This window comes from Microtus pennsylvanicus, chromosome 10 (genome assembly GCF_037038515.1).
Source record: "Microtus pennsylvanicus isolate mMicPen1 chromosome 10, mMicPen1.hap1, whole genome shotgun sequence".
In the NCBI taxonomy this organism is placed as follows: Eukaryota; Metazoa; Chordata; class Mammalia; order Rodentia; family Cricetidae; genus Microtus; species Microtus pennsylvanicus.
The window spans coordinates 43,069,607-43,089,868 of NC_134588.1; the positions used below are offsets into that span (position 1 = coordinate 43,069,607).

The 20,262-nt window shown below is 39.0% G+C and overlaps 1 protein-coding gene across 1 annotated transcript in view; it reads right to left on the reverse strand.

The window, feature by feature from the left end:
• Positions 1-20,262, reverse strand: part of Pla2g4a (phospholipase A2 group IVA) — a 145,967-nt gene that overhangs the window by 108,473 nt on the left and 17,232 nt on the right. The window contains exon 2 of the mRNA XM_075988187.1: positions 8,748-8,848. Coding sequence (XP_075844302.1) covers positions 8,748-8,780 — 33 coding nt within the window. The 5' untranslated portion in view covers positions 8,781-8,848. The remainder of the gene's footprint in view (positions 1-8,747; positions 8,849-20,262) is intronic.

The window sequence follows — 20,262 nt, forward strand, 5'->3', positions numbered from 1 at the left end:
AAAGCCTTCCCGTGTACTGGCAGCCCATTTTAATGTAATCTACGTTATCCAGAAAAGAAACACACTGGAACTCGGATAAAGTGTATCCCAGACTATCAGTTTCTCCAGGCACCTGCTGTGTGGCCAAAAATTTTCCTGGGGAATCTACTCACCCCAGACAGGGAGTCTGTGACAGGCCAAAGTACAGAGACCACCACTGACCAACTTGGTGAATGAGTTTTACTGGGGTTACTTACAGGAGCAGAAAAGAACGAAAGATAGCCACATCACCAGAGCTCACCCCACTAACTAACAAAAGCTGGGTACCTGAAGCACACTGCAGGCAGTCCTTTGGAGATTGGCCTTTCTAATTGACTCTGATCTGAAACCTCCTTCTAGGCAGCTGCTTAGGTCTGAGAGTCTTCTTTGCAGGTTGGCTTATCTGAGAGCCTTCCACAGCTTTGATTGCTTACTGGCAGGGAGGGACAAACTGAATCTGTTCAGTGTCCTTTCCAGGTACTAAAGTGGGTCTGGGCCTCTTGTTTGGTTTTTTTGCTTGTTTAGTTTTTGTCTGTCTGTTTTTCAAGACAGGGTTTCTCTGTAGCTTTGAAGCCTGTCCTAGATAGAACTAGCTCTTGTAGACCAGGCTGGCCTTGAACTCACAGAGATCCACCTGCCTCTGCCTCCCAGTGCTGGGATAAAAGGCATGTGCCACCACCGCTGGGCTTGGGTCTTCTTCCAGGCAGCTAGGCTAGTCTCTCAGTCTTATTTGCAGCCTTTATTGCTTACTTCGGCAGGAAGGGGGCCTAGTGAATCTGGTCAGTTTCAGGGACTTGCTGAAGCTATTTTGAGTTGTTTACCTTGTAGCTTAAGGAGCTTTCCTGTGAGATGGAATGTTTTAGTCTCCAGGAAACCGTTACACTGTAGCTTCTGAAAGAGGCAAACCAATTTCTGTCCTCAAGGAATAATTCTGTGGGTAGATTTCTTCAGGATGCTCAGCACAAATTCTGAAGTGATTAGTGGTGTGAAGAGGTATGACACCAAGCCAAAGAATCAAAGATGGACCTATCCATGTAATGGCTACGCTATAGAACTCCTCCTTTAAAATCGCAAGAAGTGGAAGTTCACAGGAATCCAACCACTTGGGCTGGCACCCACAAAACTGGATGCAATGTTACAAAGAACAGAACAGAAATTTCGGAAGTAAAAGATAAAAGTTGATAGCCTCAATAAGAAGGCATCCTGCTCTTGCAGAGGACCAGAGTTTGGTTCCCACCACTGACACCAGGTGCCTGGCAACCACCCTTAACTGCAGCTCCAGGGAATCTGACACCCTTGACCTCCTGGATACCTGAACTCACATGAACATACCCACATGGGTACTCACATAATTAAAAATAAAGTTTAAAATCTTTGTAACCTATAGATTTCTGAAATATGATCTATGGAACAAAAACAGAAATATGAATATTAATTGTAGAAATTGCACTTTGTCACTAAAAGAAGGCTTGTGGGCAGACACGGGCACACGAGGAGAGTCATCAACTTGAATGGATCGCGTGGCAGGCAATTTAACATGATTTCTAATTAGAACTGGTGGAGTCCCTAGAGTAGACCTCCATCCTCACTGTGGTAGGCTATCCATCACCCAACCTGTTCACCAAACTTGGACAGAAGATAGATGTTGACTTCTTTTTCTTGTCTTACTGCTTGAGCTGAGATGTCTCATCTTATTCAAAATGAATTTTTAGGCTGGGATTAACACAGCTGCACCTCATTCTCAGGCCTTGGGATGGCTAAGCTTAATTGTGAACCTGACACCCTAGATTCACTTGGGACTGTCTAGGTCAGGTTCATCTGTGGATGTGTCTGTGGGGATTATCTTGATCTTGTTCACTGAATGAGAAGACCTGCCTACGATGGGTGGCACTATTCCCTTTTACTGCCCCTAAGCACGGGATCCTGAACTATATGTACAAGCAGAAAAATTCAGCACGCGCAAACACGCATGTATTCATTCTCTCTGCTCTTGACTGTGGATGTGAACAGCTACTTCACTTTCCTCCATCTTTGTTTCCCATAATCATGGACTGTTAGCCCGGAATTATGAGCTCAACAAACGTGTTCTCCTTTAACTTGCTTCTGTTACAGTCATTCATCTTAGCAATGGGAAATCAAATTAAGGAAATCAAATTATAATAGCACTGAATTACTATACCTCCACATATACTGTGTCTCCACCTTGAGAGGGCAAGTGCTATGGCTTCTCAGACTTTGTAGTCATTTGGTCTGATCCACAGTATTGTAGCTAGTTAGTCAATCACTCCCATGGGGCTCTGTTTGCTGAAGAAGTCCAACATACTAGCCTTCCCCATCCTCATCTTTCTAGATTGTATTAGTGTTCAAAATGTCATAATAAGTCACTACTAATATTTGGATACAGTCCTATGTTTTGGTAAGTACAACTTAGTCACTTTCATATCTGTTTCTCAGTAGCAGCACGCTACTTTCTGAAGTCCTAGAAATATTCTGCTGGGGTTTTTTTTTTCATTTTAAAAGAAATCACGTAGTGCACACAGAAATGTATTATTTATGAGAACCGGGTGAGGCAGACACCACAGAGGATACTATTTATACCCTGCATTCCAGAAGGCAGAGCCCAGTGCCCCTGTGCACATAAGTAGGAATGCCAGCACGACCAATGGAATATTAAATCTTAGATCTCATACTTCGTAATGGTAGGTATTTTGTTTTCCTATGTTACTGTAATGATCTGGAAAAATACCTGTCCACATTTCAGACATCCTAAAGTGTCCTTTTTAAAGGTCCTTTCCTGGTACTAGGTCATGCTAGCACATCCGTGTGGTTAACTGTCTCTAACAAAAGGCCACCTTTAATCTCTGTTGCTAATATGTGGTATTAAAAGCTATAAGGCTATGATTTATTTTCTAAGAAAAAAAATGGAAACTGTCATAAAATTTGTTTTGTTGTTTGATGCAGTGACTCATACTGTAGCCCAGGCTATCCTGGATCTCTTTATGTAGTCCATGTTAGCCTTGAACTCATGGCACCATCCTGTAGTAGGTTTTGGTTTGGTACACACATACACACACACACACACACACACACTTGTTGGGGCCCTGTCACCCAGATTCCAAATTATTTTTACTTATGAATGCCAAGTCTTAGCTTGGCTTGTTTCTAGCCAGCTTTTCTAACTTAAATTATCCCATTTCTCTTTAACTATGTTTCACCTGTGGGCTTTTTATCCTTTCTGTATTCTATATTCTTTCTTCCCTTTTTACTCTGTGGCTAGCTGGGTGGCTGGGTGGCTGGCTTCTGGCATCCTCCTCTCCTCCTTTTTTCGCTCCTTGCTCTTTCTCTTTTTTCTCTCTCTCTCCTGACTAGCTATTGGCCCTTCAGCTCTTTATTAAACCAATCAGGTGTTTAGACAGGCAATGTAATATAGCTTTACAGAGTTAAACAAATACAACATAAAATAATACAATATATCTCTGCATCATTAAACAAATGTTTCTCAGCACCAATAAATGTAACACATCTTTAATATTCCACAATACCATCCTGTCTCTCAGTCTCCCAAGTGTTGAAATCACTTCTCAGTCTTCCAAGTGTTGAAATCACAGGAGTGGGCCACCCCACTTAGTTTCAGAAATGCATTATTATTGATCTCTCCTTAATGTTTCCATGGTAACAAAACAACAAAAAAACATGACAAGAAATTCTAATGGCATGGATATCTTTACTATTGAAAAACCCTTAAAATAACTCTAGGATTAAGGAAAGGTAGTTCTATCACACATTTATCTCTCCATGCTCCACCTCTATCTTATAGGCCAGTGCCACTAAAAGCAAGAGAGCTTGGTGACTGCAAACACGGCAGCACAGTATTCTCCAACACTGAGGTAGAGTTTGAAAAGCCCCATCCCTTAGGGCAGCCAACTTTCGGGTTGTCTGGTACCAACTGCTCATTACAGGATACCTGGCTTTGTTCCATCCTCCCTTTTTAATTCACGGTTCTCTATACTGAAAGAATTTAGTAATATATTTTTTAAAGGCTCTTTCTAGTATTGTGGAGCACTCCTATAATCTCACCACAGAGACAAGAAGATGTCAGGTCAAGGTTAGCTTGAGACACATGGTGGGCTTTGAGCCAGACTCAGTTACATAGCAAGACCCTGATCCAAAATTAATTAATAGAAAAATATTTTCCTGTGAAAACCAGAGTGAGGCATGGTTTCATCTACACAGTTTTGTTATGATGACCACAAAGCACCGAGAAAATGAAAAAACGATGAATTCATAGGATCCTCTTCATTTAAAAGAGCTATGAGCATGCACTTAATATCGGCACTCCAGATACAGAGGCAAGAGGATCTCCATGAGTTCAAAGCCATCCTAGTTTATGTAGTAGATTCTAGACCTGCCATAGCTACAATTGTGAGACCTTGATTCACATAGATAGATAGACAGACAGACGGGCAGACAGACAGATAGGATAGATGAATAAATAAATAACAAAGAATAAAAATAAAATAAAAGATCTGTGCTACTGACAAAGACAAGCATCACATTTTAGTATAATGAGTAGAATCAGGATTAAACAAAATATTCATATGAAAGTACGAAGGACTATTTAGGAAGAGGGAGGAGACAAGCTCACGCGAGCTAGGTTTGCCTTTGTATCCCCAGTGTTGTTGACAGGGATTGTTATAATGCAGCATCCAATGAATGGCAATATGTGTGCTTGTTAACAGAGGTTTCTGTCCTTCCCAGTCCCACAGACATTTAGCCCCAAAGAAACACACACAGAGGTCTACATTAATTATAAACTGATTGGCCTAGTAGCTCAGGCTTATTATTAAATCTTATAACTTATATTAGCCCATAGTACTTGTCTGTGTTAGCCATGCCGCTTGCTACTTTTTCTGGTGAGGTAGTCACATCTTGCTTGCTATGTGTCTGACTTCCTCTGTGTCTGGGTGATGACTGCAGACTGAATCTTTCCTCTTTCAGAATTTTTCTGTTCTCATTGTCCCGCCTCTACTTCCTGCTTGGTTGCCCTGTCTGTACTTCCTGCCTGGCTACCAGCCAATTAGTATTTTATTAAACAAGTACAAGAAACAAATTTTTACACGGTAAAACCATTCTCACACACCATGTGCTTATAGAAGGAATTAAAAGTGCAAATACTAGAGTTGCAAACTATATCTCATAACAAGCTTAAGGATGCAGACCCATGCTTGTCTTTTACAGAGGTCAGATTCCTCAGGAAAGTCTGAGAAATACCACTGTGACGAAATTAGCTGAGAGTTATATAAAAAAACATATCTGTCTGAGGGTGATGGAGTAAGAAATCAAAACTAACCTCTATTTAAGATATAAGGCACTTTGTGGGCTGGAAAGATGGCTCAATAGTTAAGAGTGTGCAATGTTGTTTCAGATGACCAGAGTTCAGTTCCTAGACCTATGCTGGCAGCTCACAACTGCCTGTAATGCCAGTTCAGGGAATTGTGATTCCTCATGCCTCTATGGACACCTGCACTGAAGTTCACATATACACATAATTAACAGTTAAAATAAATCTCTTTTTTAAAAAGCTGTTTTAAAAGCAGCTTACTAGTGTAGAAATCAAAGTAATCAAAAAGTAGTCAAAAATACTGTTTCAGAAAACAATTTTTTAACAAAACCTTGATTATTTGTTTTTTAAAAAGAAAATGCTTTAAATATAAGGAAATATACAGACTATGTAAAACAAGAGTAATATTAATAAAAGGTGAAGTAAAATTTAAAATAAAATAATTATCATAGACAAAAATAATTTACTAATTACAATACCAAATCAATAAGAACATAATTCAAAGTTATATGTGGCAAAAAAATCACATCTTAAATTTCATAAAGTAAAATTTGGATAGGAAACATATTTTATTTGTGGCTTATTTATCAAAATATAAAATATGCTAGATGATAATTACATATAAAACTTGTTTTAAAATCTTATGGAGTATTAGGAGGCAGAGGCAGGCAAATCTCTGTTCCACAGACTGAGTTCTAGGACAGCCAGTGCTACACAAAGAAAAGCTGTCTCAAGAAAAAAAGGGTATATATTGTATACTTAAGGAGTATATTTTGAACACTTGAATATATATAGCACTGGCTAAAAAATTATTTAACGTTTGAAAATTAAGGACATATTTACATGCCTTATGTATCAAAGGATAAATCACAGTGAAAATTACAAATATACTAAAATATGACATATCAAAACTTAGGGGCTAAGGCATATGGTCTATAAACAATAGAATATTTAAAACTCAGTGATCAAAATATGATAAGGAAAACTAGCAGAATTCACACATCACAGAAGTGATTGAGCTAGAAATTTAAAGATTGCCCAAAGGATTAATAGAAATTCCTTGAAGCCTATGGATGAGCAATGATCACCTGTACTTTCATATGAAGATGAAATTGTCTTTGTTACTGAACTACTGCTCTGAAGGGACACTATGACCAAGGCACTCTGACATAAGCCCCATGGGGTTTCCTTATAGTTTCAGAGAATCACCACCCATACTCCAAGTAACACACCTCCTCCAACAACGCCACACCTCCAGATCCTTCCTAAGGAGTTCCACATTCAAACATGTGAACTTGAGGGCCATTCTCATTCGAACCCCCACAAAAACTAATTGAAAAAACAAAATTTACAAATGGCCTTTATATAACACTATAATATCAATAAACACATATATGTGTATACATACAAGAATGAGTATAGATGTATATACATCAGTATTATATGTGCATGTATACATATATGCATATAGAAGAACTTTTATATGCATCTATATAAGAATTCTTAAAGAAAACTACAACATATTGCTATTTAAATTAAAAATGATTTAAATAAATTTCCTTTTGAGCTAGGTTTATGGGTTGTTAATAGATTGGGAACCTCAATATTATTGTCATATCAACTTTATCTTCATTGATATTGATCTGTAAAATCATTACAAGAGTGAAGAAAATGTGTGTGTGTGTGTGTGCGTGTGTGTGTGTGTGCGCGCGCGCGCACATATGCACATTTCATGTGATTTGACAAACTGATTCCAAAATTTATGTGAAGATTCAAGAGCAAAAATTATCAACAATCATCTTGGAAAGGAAATATATATAATACCATAGATACACATTTCAAACTTTGTAACTAGGACAGTCTGTAACAAACAAATAGACCAACACAAATAAACAATAAATAAAGTCCCACATATAGTTGTCTGAATTGCAGCAAATCCCTACTGTCATAGAGAATGGTTATGGTATTATCAGTAGAGCATATAGTTCGCAATCTACTCAGTTAATGAAATAATACATGACAATATACACATGTGGAATTCTAGTTAGAACAACATGAATCAATCTCTGATATATATTTTGAATCCATATGTTTAGAGAAATGGGGGGGGGGGGGACAAATGGTACCTATGACATTAGACATACCAGTTTTCTTTGAAGAGATTTATGAACTATAAGAGACATGAACCAATCTTTGGATTTATTAATAATGGATATTTTTATTTGGATGATGGTCCCTTGTTGGAGTGTGTGTGTGTGTGTGTGTGTGTGTGTGTGTGTGTGTGTGTCTAGCTGTGCCAAGCTTAGCTTAGCAACGCATCTCTAGGAGGAGGGGAAATGAGAGGAAGGAGTGGGAAAAGGTAGAGAAAAAGAGAGAATTATAAAAGAAAATTAAGAAGTAACAAAAGGAATGAAAACTAACAAAATCTCAGGAGAATTTTAAAGAGAGAATGGCCAGCAGGGCTGGGAAGGGAAAAGTCAGAGTTCCATTGAGTTAAGTACAAGACATCCACTGTTGAGAAGCGTTATTGTGAAGGAAGGGAAAAAGTAGTTTTTGGTGAATCCAAAGGTAGAATTGCAAGAACTATAATATATTAATTTCCAATACAGGCAGGAAAGAAAGACTAACTCAAGAAGAACGAATAAGACAGGAGTATTTCACTAAGTGAAAATGAGGCGATACTCAAAAATCAATCTCCAGTCCATAGAAACCTAACTGAATTCCATGTGCTGAGTTCAGCCAGAAACTCTCACCTTTGTTTTGTTTTGTTTGGTTTTGGTTTAGTTTGTATTTTAATCAAAAGAGAGACTATATGTTTTCAGAGAAATACAGAAAATCACAATTAATAAACTTTTAATTTGTCAACTCTTCATTAAAAATGAGCCAAGCCTCAAGGAATTTGTTTAGCATTTCTAGCTAAGTGAAAGTTTATAGAATTATTTGCCTTAGAGATGCATACCAACCTACAGTCCTAAACTCAGAAATTCAGTTGTCCTTTGTGTATAAAGTAACATGTGATTATGTTCTTTGATAAATGCAAAATGCTATCATTTTTCTAGTTCCATAAATTTTGTTGTTGTTACAGATATTTTGGTCATCTTTTTTTTTCTAAATCCTTTTTTTTCCTGAAGATTTACAGCAACCAAAAGACATGAGTTTGTTTTATAATGTACCATTGCCTAGTGTACAGCATTATGCTTATGAGTATAATATAAATTAAATAAATAGTTTAAAGTTTCAGCCTTACTAGTATTACCAGAAATATGCACACATAGGCATGCACAGACACACACACACACACATGCATGAGCACATGCGCAAACACGCACAAATGCACACACGCACAGAACGCATCAGCTTCCCCTCCCAGAAAGAATACAATACTTACTATAATGTGCTGATAAGGATCTATGAATGACATTTTGGCTTGAGCTGCAGAGATTCTCACACTTTCCTGGACTTCTCTGGGACACTTAGCTTCTTTAAAGCCTGTAAAACAAACACTCATCATCATTAAGTGTCATTCTGGAGCCTGTTCCAAAATGTAAGCGATGGTGAGCAGATAAGTTGGGCAATGAAAGTACACCTGAGTGGATCAGGTGGACTGAGCTCTCTGCATATGTGACTAAACACACACACACTCACACACACCTTGTAGGGGGATGCTAAGCATATTTTGATATTATTGTTTAACTTCCATGTTTATTTGTTCAATTTTTTTCTAAAGTTTTGTTGCTGCTGATTTGGTTTGCTTCTATTTGTTAAGTATATGATGAGCCATTTTCTGAATTTCAGAAAATTAAAATTGTTTTTTGAGGGACTGGAATGACGGCTGAGCCCTTAACAGCACTGTAGTGCTCTTGCAGAGGACCTGAGTCCACTTCCCAGGACTCCCATGAGGCATCTCACAACCAACAGTAACTCCAGCTACAAGACATATGATGCCCTCTTCTGACCTTCACAAATATCTACACTCACTAGCACAAACACACATACACACATTTTATTTTATTTCATTTCTCTGCTTAACAGGAGGGAATTTAGGTCTGGTACTGTCAACCTGGTCAAAACTCCATGACTGAGGAAGTCAATGGTCCTAGGAGAGTGCCTACTCTGTTGTTTTCTTATACAGGCATATAAAACTGACTCCTAAATAAAACTACATATTATTGCTGATGTCAAGCCTTGTTTGATAAGCTTCTTTTTGTAGTGGAGGCGCATTTTTAATTGGTCAAAGTGCTGAGAACAACTGGCTGCTAAATTCTTAGCCCTTAATGGGGCATCCCTAAAGCTCAGGGAACATTGTGGAAGAGGAAGCAGAAAGAATATAAGAGCCAAAGTTTGAGAAGGAATATGTGAAACACTGTCTTCTGAACATGACATGGATCTTGTACTTAGAAACTCACAGCAGCAGTAACTACCTGCTAATACCAAGCTCATCAATATTTCAAGGTTGGAGAGGGGCTCATAAGGCCTGAACTCGGGTTTCATGAGATTTTGTCTCAACTTTCTCTCACTACCAAAAAAAGTTTTTGATGATAATGAGCCTATCATCAAGTAACTTTGTGCTAGAGTTTGAACATTTGACCCCACCAAAACTCATTTTGATATTTAGTTTCCAAAAGCCAGACATAGTGGCACACACATATAATGCCAACACTTGGGAGCAAGATACGATCTAATCAAGAATTTCAGGTCATCTGCTGTTTATTATAGAGTTTGAAGTCATGCTGGGCTCTATGAAACCCTGTATTTAAACTTTAAAAAGAAGACAGACTCAATTGTTAATGTGGTGGTTTGAAAGAAAATGGCCTCCACAGGGAATGGCATTATTAGAAGGTGTGGCCTTGTTAGAGTAGGTATAACCTTGTTGGAGGAAGTGTGCCACTGTGGGGATGGGATTCAAGGTTTCCTGTGCTCAAGCTACACCCAGGTCTCAAACCACTTTCTGATGCCTGTCGATTAAGATGCGAGTACCTCAGCTCCTTCTCTAGCACCATGTCCTACCTTGATTATAATGGACTGAACCTCTAAACTGTAAGCCAGCCCCAATTAAATGTTTTCCTTTATAAGAGTTGCCGTGGTCATGGTGTCTCTTCACAGCAATAGAAACCCTAACTAAGACAGCTAATGTCAGAATACTCATAATATTAGGCATCTGCCTCAGCTCCTTCCTCTGGGTTCCTGCTTTGAATTCCTGCCCTGGATTTCCTAGATGATGAGCTATAACATGGGCTTGGCAGCCAGATAAACTGTTTGCTCCTCTGGTTGCTTTTGCCCATGGTCTTTATTATAGCAATAAGAAAGCAGACTAAACAGTGGTGCTAAGAGCCAGCCTGGGGTTGTAAACCACAACTCTGTCTCACTCTGCTAGTCAATGCTGATTTATGTTTCTCTTTTACCTCTGAAAGACCCTACAGACCCCCTCCTCAAAATCCGCAGCTAGCATGCTCCCGGGGGAACGTCCTGTTTGTTTTAAACAAATCTCCGGATCAGCAGCCAGCCTGCTCCCGTAAGAACATCCCAGGTGCCTGAGAGAACAGGAGATAGAGATAGGAAGACTGCAAGGCAAGATGTCAATAAGATAGGATGTCAACAAAGCAGGTTAGTTATAAGATAGGAACAGGATGACTGTTGCCAGGCATCCATGCTGAGAGAGGAAACCTTTCATGCCCCCCGCCGCATTCCGATAACCACGCTTTTGCTTCTGTAAACTTGCTTCTTGCTGACACCCATGCTAAGAGGGGAAACCATTCATGCCCCCGCCTCATTCCGGTCGATCGATAACCACGCTTTTGCTTCTGTAAACTTGCTTTTTGCTCTTCCCTATAAAAAGCCCGTCCTCCAGTTGGCAGGTGCGCAAGTCCTCCGAAAGACTTGCTGCCCGCAGGTACCTGTGTTTACTCAATAAACCTCTTGCTAATTGCATCCTGTGGCCTGGTCTCGGAGTGTCCTGGTTCTGGGGTCTTCATCAGAGAGGAAAGGTCCTCTCTGAGGGTCTTTCACCTCTTACTACTTCTCCTGACTGTCCACATATCACAAACATGCCATCAGGATTATTTCTCTGTTGTGTTATGCTATGCCTCTGTCTTTCCTCTAAGTACTCTTGACATAGCATTTAAAATGGAAGGAAGGAATGACCTCATTAAAAAACAGGCAAAGTTATCTGCTATGGGATAACTTGTGGCTCTTTTTTTTTTCCGAGACAGGGTTTCTCTGTAGCTTTGGAGCCTGTCCTGGAACTAGCTCTTGTAGATCAGGCTGGCCTCGAACTCACAGAGATCCGCCTGCCTCTGCCTCCCGAGTGCTGGGATTAAAGGCGTGCGCCACCATCGCCCTGCCTTGTGGCTCTTGTATTTATGTTATAGATACATATTTCTTGTGTTGCAAATTCATTAGTTGATAGAATCCTATTTAACATTTACCATTACCAGGATTTTTTAAGCTACTGCTATTATATTTTATTGCAAGTAGCTAATAGTAACACCCAGGTATAGCAATAGATACTTGTAACAGTAACACCCAAAATGCTAAGGCAGTACAAGGTCAACCTGTACCACATAGTGAATTTCAGGACTGCCTGGGCAACTTAGCCAAATTTTTAAACATGTAAAATTAAATACAAGCCAACAGGGGCTGGTGAGATGGTTTAGCACTTAAAAGCTGTCTGGTCCTCTGCTCTTGTAATTCTTAGCAGCACATAGGGTAGCTCGTAACCACTTGTAAATCCAGCTGAAAGGGATCCAACACTGTCTTCTGGACTTTTCTAGCACCTATACTTAAATGTGCACATACTTCCATGCAGACAAAAACATACACAGATAATTAAATTTTAAAGTAATAAATAAGACTAAAACAAATAAAATATGATCAACATAATTGATCTCTCATTATAACTGATGATTCTGCATTGATATTTCTGTGTGTTCAAAGTATGTTTACAATAAAGACGGAATATCTCCTTATGTATACCACATTAGAAAATAAGGAGAAATTGAACTGGATCCTAATTAGAAGCTTCACACCTAGTCATTAGCATTAATGGTATTGGAAAGTACTATGCACATTAACAGAGGAGAAAAATAATCGTCACTCAGCCATAAACCCTGCAACCTACAACAGTGGCTGAAAGATATACTGGTCCAACAGACAAAAATGTTATAGAAGTAACCAGCCACTGTTTTGAATTGGATTTAAGACTCATTCTGTAAGGTGGAACCCATACCTGATACTACAAAAGTGGAAAAGGATCTGAGACTAAATAAGCCATGGGCCCTAAAGGAAATTTTTCTACTATTATTCCACTAAATGAACATAGCAATAAAATGACTCCTAAAGACACACTACTATACCCATAGATGAGTGCATCACTAAACCCTCATCAGAGAAGCTTCTTCTTGTAATTGATGGCAATTAGTACAAAGACCCACAACTGGACAACGCTCAGAGAGTGAGAGACTTTGGGGAACTCAACCCTCAATGGGATGACAACATCAAATACTCAAGGTTCACTGATACGGAGCCTAGGCAGTTTGGATGCTCACCTTACTAGATCTATGGGGAAAGAAAGGGGAGCAATTGTAAGAGCCAAGGCTGGTGGATGACTAAGGAAACCGTGTCTTCCAGATTCAACAAGGCTACCACACTTCTGAACTCACAGCGACTGTGACAACATATGCAACACCTGCACAAGTACAAACAAGACAAAATCCCAGCACTGAGAAGGGGAAACAGATACAGAGTTCTACACCTAGCTAAGAAGCTATTTACAATTGATACCTTCTGAGAAAAAGAAAATTAGTTTTCCCCAATAGAATGCCACTGAGTATATTAACTACACTCCAGTACAACAACATGCCAGGGAATAGTTGGCTAACACAAGACAGACGCCATGATTTTAATATGGTTTTTGTATTGTTTTGTTTGGGTCCTTTTTTGTCTTACTGGGGTTTTGTTGTTATAGTGGACAGGATCCCTTAAGAAATCTATGAAAGTAAAGAGGGTTATGACTGCTATTCTCACCAAAATTGTTCCCGTTAGAAACTGTGCGTGGGCTGTGAGGAAGTTGAGTGGTAGATTGTCTGCATAGCATGTGTGTGGCCATCAGACTTCTATAGTGGCTCCATTCACAAACTGCAGCTTTAGAAAAATATAAACATTTCTCTGTGGACATCTGTTCATTCATGCAACAGTTATGACACTGCTAAGTACAAGCCTCTGCTAGGCACTAGGAACAAGGCAGTGAACAAGCCTCTGCTAGGCAGTGAACAAGACGGAGCTCCTCATGCCTTACACAAGCCTAGAAATTATAGAGTTAGCAAGAAATGTAGTTCTGTGTGACACCTAATGCTTCTATGTTTCTAAAAGCAGTATCACCCCCTCAGATTGGTGTCTTTTGTTGGAAGGGCACCTTGAATAGTTTCTTAAAGGAGATAGAGTTCAGAGTGCCTTTCCAACAAAAGACACCAATGCTAGGAAGTGATACTGCTTTTAGTAACATAGAAGCATCAGCTGTCATGCAACACTGCATTCTTTGCTACCTCTACAATCTCTACATTCTTAGCTTGACCAGTAAATGAGTCTTTTATACTTGTTTACTGCAAGCTAAAACAGGAAAACCTTTTTCTACCATTCATGGGTACATAGACAAAACGCATATGGAAACAGGCTTAACACGATACTTTAAGAACAACGTAGACTATTTGTGTCGCCCCATATGATTGAACTCTAAGAGCAGCCCACCAAATTGATTTCATGACTCAACACAGTTTGGCAAACACTGATCTAAAAGATATCAAGACTAGATTTTATTCTACTTCCTCATTCTCGTCCCATTTCTTTCCTCTTTTCTATTTACAACCAGGTTTTCTTTCCTTTTCTCAAATGTAGGCTATTCTCCTGAATGCAAAGCTATCACCTACTTCTTCTGTCCACCACTTACTTCACAAACACTCAACTAGAATATTCAGCTACTGTATAGCAATCATATTCCAAAGTCCCAAGAGTAAAGTGATAATTGGAGTAGCGGGTTATCTCTGTAGGAACTCAGATTCTACAGAGCAGAGAAAATCAATAATGCAAGAGGAAAAGGCAAGAGTCTCCTAAGGCTAGGCTCTGGAAAGGGGCCGGCCACGAAGGGTGACAGAGTGAGCCTAGAATATAATGTTCTCAGCAGGCATGAAGAGGAAGTGAGAGGAGTCCTGTGGCCGGTAAATAAAAACCAAAGCAAAAGTGGTTGAATGTGAGGTTAGAACGCAAATAGGGCCAGATCCCAGAGGCCTCTGTAGACAGCAATTGTGCACCAGCTAAACTAGACCCAAGTTTCGGAGCTCAGCTTCAAGGTCACTGCCACAGAAAAACTATCTGCGACCTTCAGAGCGTGTTTGATTCTGTTTGTATTTTAGACTTCTCCAAGCCTTTCACTCCTCTTCCAACATGTCTGCCTTCCTTTCAGGAACTAAAGACAGACCATGTTTAGCTTGTCTGTGCAGCCGTTCTGTGTGCACAGCATGGTGCCTACAAGACAGCAGATCCAGGATAAAGATGTGTTTAATAGATGAACGTGTGATGGACAGAACTAGAAAGAATGCCAAGGGTGTTCATGAAGGAAGTTCTCACAATAACACTTTTTCAGTGTTCCTCTTGTTCATGCCTAGCTATATTTAAATAGCAAAAGATGCTATAAATGAGTCTCTACTTTAAAAATTAAAATGAGGAACAAGTAAAATTCCACAAGAAGCGAGATGACGACTCATTTTGAGGAAATCTGTTGCCGAGGCCCAAAGCCTGATGTCAGCAATTTTATTTCCTCTTTCCATATCCAGTAACTCCATTCATAACTACCGTGTTCACCATCCAAATATCAGCCAAAACCACATCCTCCAGCCAGACCTGGATAGAGACTTCCCTGGTACTCAAGTCAAAGGCAGGAAATGTGTTCTAGGTAGTTAACTAATTAATTACACAACTAATATTCTTTCTTAAATTTTTGCATTATTCTTTGGTAATTTCATGCATGAATACAACTAATATTAATAAATCCTCCCCATCTCTCTTTGTCCCATCCTCTCTCAAACTACAAGGTTAAGAACTACAAGATAACTAGATATTAGGCAAACATGACTCACGGCATTAATCCTTTAGTCCTCGAACAACTTCCGTTTTTTTTTCTTTTCCCCTTTAATTCTATCCAAGTCTAAACTTTTTCCTGCCCTTATGAAACTTCAGACTGCCTTAGAAGACTTCTGTTAACTTTTGCAATAAACAAAAATGAACTCATCGATTTAGATGCCAGATCCATTTAGAGTGGAAGCCAGGACCAATTGCGGGAAGGGAAAAGTGTGGTCACTGCTTTCTTTCCTCCTCCCTTCCTCTGATCTAATACTTCTGCTCTATTTTCATTTGTTTTGCTGGGGTAAAATACCCTTACACAAAGAAACTTAGAGGAGGCAGGGCTTATTTCGTTTACTATCACAGGCTTCCGTCCATCACTGAGGGGCAGTCAAGGTGGGAAATTGAACAGTCACATCGCATCCATACTCCAATCCCCAGAAGCAAATAAACTGGTGAAGCACATTTGTATCCTAGTATTAGGGAGACAAAAGCAAGGAGATCAGTAGTCCAAGATCATCTTCAGCTACGAGAGTTTGAAGTCAGTTTGTGCTACGTGGGACTCTGTCTCAGAAACAAAACAAAAAGTCAACCAAAAACAACAACAACCTACTCACAATATATAGAATAATACCAATAATCCATTTTTTATTCTTTTTAATCTTAACAAAACTATTTTAGAGCCTTGGTTAAAGTTTCCACTTGAGGGTTGAGCATCGAGTTAGACTAACTTCTAGAATAGCAGAGAAAGGAATCTGCAAAGTTCTTGCTGTAGAAACATTGACAAAGCAGAAATGTCACAACCAATCACTACGAACCCTGAAACTAGTGAAAGGACCCAGGAAAAATGAACAGCATTTTTCCAGTCTACCAAGAATCAGGGACAATGGAGGTCTGCGACATTTTCGGAAGCTCCTGCCTTTACCCTCTCCTGTTCCTCAGCATGAAGTTCCAACCAGGAAGGCAGGGCAGCCTTGAGAATGCGCAGGTCTGCCACCTTGCTGGTCAGAACATGGAAAATTCCACACCCCTGAAGTTGTCAGAGAAAGAAAAGATCACAGACGTGAACACCAGATAATTCTTATACTAGCATGGGATCCACACTATTGGGGAGAAGACAATAGACCATCCAGAAAGTTAAAAATGACAAACAGAGGCATGTCTGAGGCTCCATGGACAACCCCCAACAAAACGGAGAGAGAAAGGTTGGTAAGATCCAGCTCATCCCTGAAAGAGGGTGAGCATGGATATGCTATGTGAGGGTCCCACACAGAGAAGAAAAAGTAGGCAGGGACTTATAAACTCCCTGAACTTAGAAAGCATTCTCCAAGCCACATGCAAGTCAGACATCATAGCAGAGATGTGCTCTCTTAAGATGCTTAAGTTAGTCTTTGCCAAACACTGGCTGACAACTAAGCCTTGCTAACCCAGACAGAAGCCTAGGAAAACAAAACAGAAAGTAAAAGAAAGAAGGTGGGTAATAAATTGAGGTCACTAAAACAAATCAACAGTTGCAGCACGGTTAATAAAAATCCAGAGACAGAAAGTAGGGTTCAACCTGAAGTCAGAAAAAGCAAAACAACCAGCCACTGGTTCTTACCTCTACCTCAGTTCAAAGTGGTGATTCTGCCTCCACGAATCTCAGAATGAGATTGTGTCTGAGAGCTGTCTCCTCCTGTCTTAAATTCCTCTCTAAGGCTGGGATTAAAGGCATACACTGCCCGGTTTCTCTGGCAAACTAGTGTAGCTACTGGGATTAAATGGGTGTGTCACTGCTGCCTGGTCTGTAAGGCTGACCAGCGGGGCTATTTTACTTTCTGATCTTCAGCAAGGCTTATTTATTAAAATACAAATAAAATATCACTACAAACAGTAGCAATAACTTGCCCATAAGAAATATCAGAATCGAAAGACACCATAGTATATAATTTGATGTGCAACCTAGAATCATTTTCAAAATTGGCCATAAGAAGGCTGGTTCACCTGGTAAAGGTACCACCAGACTTGAAGACCTGAGTTCAAACCCACATGGTAGAAGAACCTACTCCTGCTTGCTGTTCTTTGACATCCTCCACACTCCACACAAACTCCTTGGAAAACACACACACATAAATACACTAAACAAATAAATATAATAAAAATAACATGATCTTAAAAGCAAATAAATAAATTTTAATAGGACACAAAAAGTGTGAATCATACAACAAAAATTCCCAAGGAGAAAGAGAAGAAAAAATAGCAAAAAAAAAATTGACTGAAATTTCCCTTATTTTGATTTTAAAACATATCACTAAAGCTGAGTTGTGTTAAACTGGATTAACACAAAGAAGACCGGTGCCAAGACACATAACCAAACCATTGAAATTCAAAAATTATAAAGAATAAATTTAAGATCAAAAAAATAATAGCTGCTCATGCATAAGAAAATCAAAGATCAACAATTGACTTCTCATCAGAACCAATAGCATTCTGATGGCAGTGGGAACCACATGTCCAAAGTACTGAAAAAAATCAAACTATTACACCAAACACACCATAGTCACCAAACTATCTTTCAGAAATATGAACAAATATATCAGCATAGTAGTAAACAAAGAATATATATATATATATATATATATATATATATATATATATATATATATATATCCAAACTAAACTAGTAAAAGATGCAGAACCTGAACCTTAAACTCTGTATTATGGGGGTGGTGTTTATAAGTGTGTTTAGTGTCCAGAAACTTTCTAGTTTATCAGGAAAAGAGAAGGAAGAAACCTTACAGGAGGTGAGAAACAAAGAGGGTGATGGAATACATACAATAAGAAAAGAAAAGGGAGTATTTACTGATGGAGAAAAGAAAACCAGTTAGGAGGGAATAGTGGGAAGGGGAATAATGGGACCAAGTATAATGACTCATAAATGAAGATGTCATGAGGAAACCCATTATTTTGCATGCTAACTTAAAAACAATTGTAAAATGTTAAAGGACAGGAAATGCAGCTCAGTATGAGGACATTTGTCTAACACGCATGAGGCCTTGGGGGTCAGAACAAGAAGGGAGAATGGGAAGAAGAGAAGGAGGGAGAGAAGGAGAGGAGAAGGAGAGAAGAAGGGGGGTGTGAGGGAGGGGGAAGAAGGCTGAGGAGACAGGAATAGTAAAGAAAGTTCTTCAGGTTGAAAAGAATTGACAATAGGCAATAACACAAATTCGCACAAAGAAAAAGAAAGAGCCAATAAAGTTAAAATATTTAAAGACAAATATATCTTCTTCTCTTTATCTTTATTCCACAAAACAATAAAATTACACTGAGCTAATTTAAAGAGGCTGTGTGTATGTAGATTTCACATGTATCTGTGAAAATTATAACACAGATATAACATGATAAATGTAGCTATTTTCGAGCAAGGGAAAGACACCAACTAGTCTGAACCCATAGGAATAAATTAAGAATTCCAGTCTCAGAAAAATGTAGGAAAATATCAAATAGTCTATAAATTTTTAGTTTTATCCCTACAGTTTGTAAGAGGCATGAGTTTTATAGGAACATATTACAATGCTATAGCACTGGATTTATAACACATGAAGATACAATATATTGGAAACAATAGCTCAAATAAGAGAAGAATCTCAGCTACATGGAAAAATTACAGAACTAAGTTAATAGCTACATGAAGAAGACTGTAATAAATTAAAACATATAGCTTAATTCCTAGAACTAGTAACAAACTCACTCAAATCATCATTGAAATATTACCAAAATCATTTAAATGGCTCACCAGACACCTACCCCCTCCTCAAAACAGGATCATCAGACTACAGAGTGCAGGGAGCAGAAGAATAAAAATAAGTGAATATAGAAATGAGATGTATAAAAACAGAAACTAAAATGGCAGATGGAAAGTCAACCCGATTTCTACTAACAATCAATGTGAAACTAGATGAGGTGTCACATATCTGTAAACCTAACACTTGGTAGGCTGAGTCAGGAGACTTAAAGTTTCAAGATCAGCCTGGTTAGAGAGAACCCTGTGAGCTATTGTATCTGCTATTGGTTTCTCTCCAGAACTAAATCATAAGTTCCTATTGCTTAAAGTACCACATTCTTGGAAACAGAACAAAGAGAACTCAAGTTGGAACTGAGTGGGATGCTTCTTCCTTCTAGCAAGCTAGTTTTCATAGCTTTAAAAGATGCTGTGCCGGTTCTTGGGCTGGTGGGAAAGAATTATCAAAAGTCTCACTCAGTTATGGACCCTGTGTGCTGTATGACCAACCTGCAAGGCACAATAGTGACATGATTCTTAAGGGGTAATCAAATATTTTCTAATTGGATTTGAGGTCTGCTCCACAGGAGGGAAGTCATGTCTGGTACTGTAAACATGATCAAAAGCCAGTGGTTGGTGAGGCTACAGATTTTGATCACAGCATGGTTTGGCTTGGTTTGGTTTGGTTTGGTTTCATAAATAGACATGATGGTTTATCAAATTGTCTTACCAATATTTTTATTTTTATCCCCACAGATAGTGCTGGTGTCAGCTTTGATTAAGTAGCTTCCATTTTCAATGAGTAGAGATGACGTATAAATTCATCACTGGTCAAAGTGCTAAGGGTCAGGCATCATTGAATGTTCAGCCATCCATAGCACCTTTCCCAAAGGCTAGGTAACATTGCAAAACAGAGGAAGGAAAGAACATAAGAGACAGAGGAAGGGGTAGAGTGTGTGGAAGGCTGTCTTTTGGGCATGAATGGCTATTATCTTCTTGAACTCTCCGCATCTATGATAACCTATACAAGACA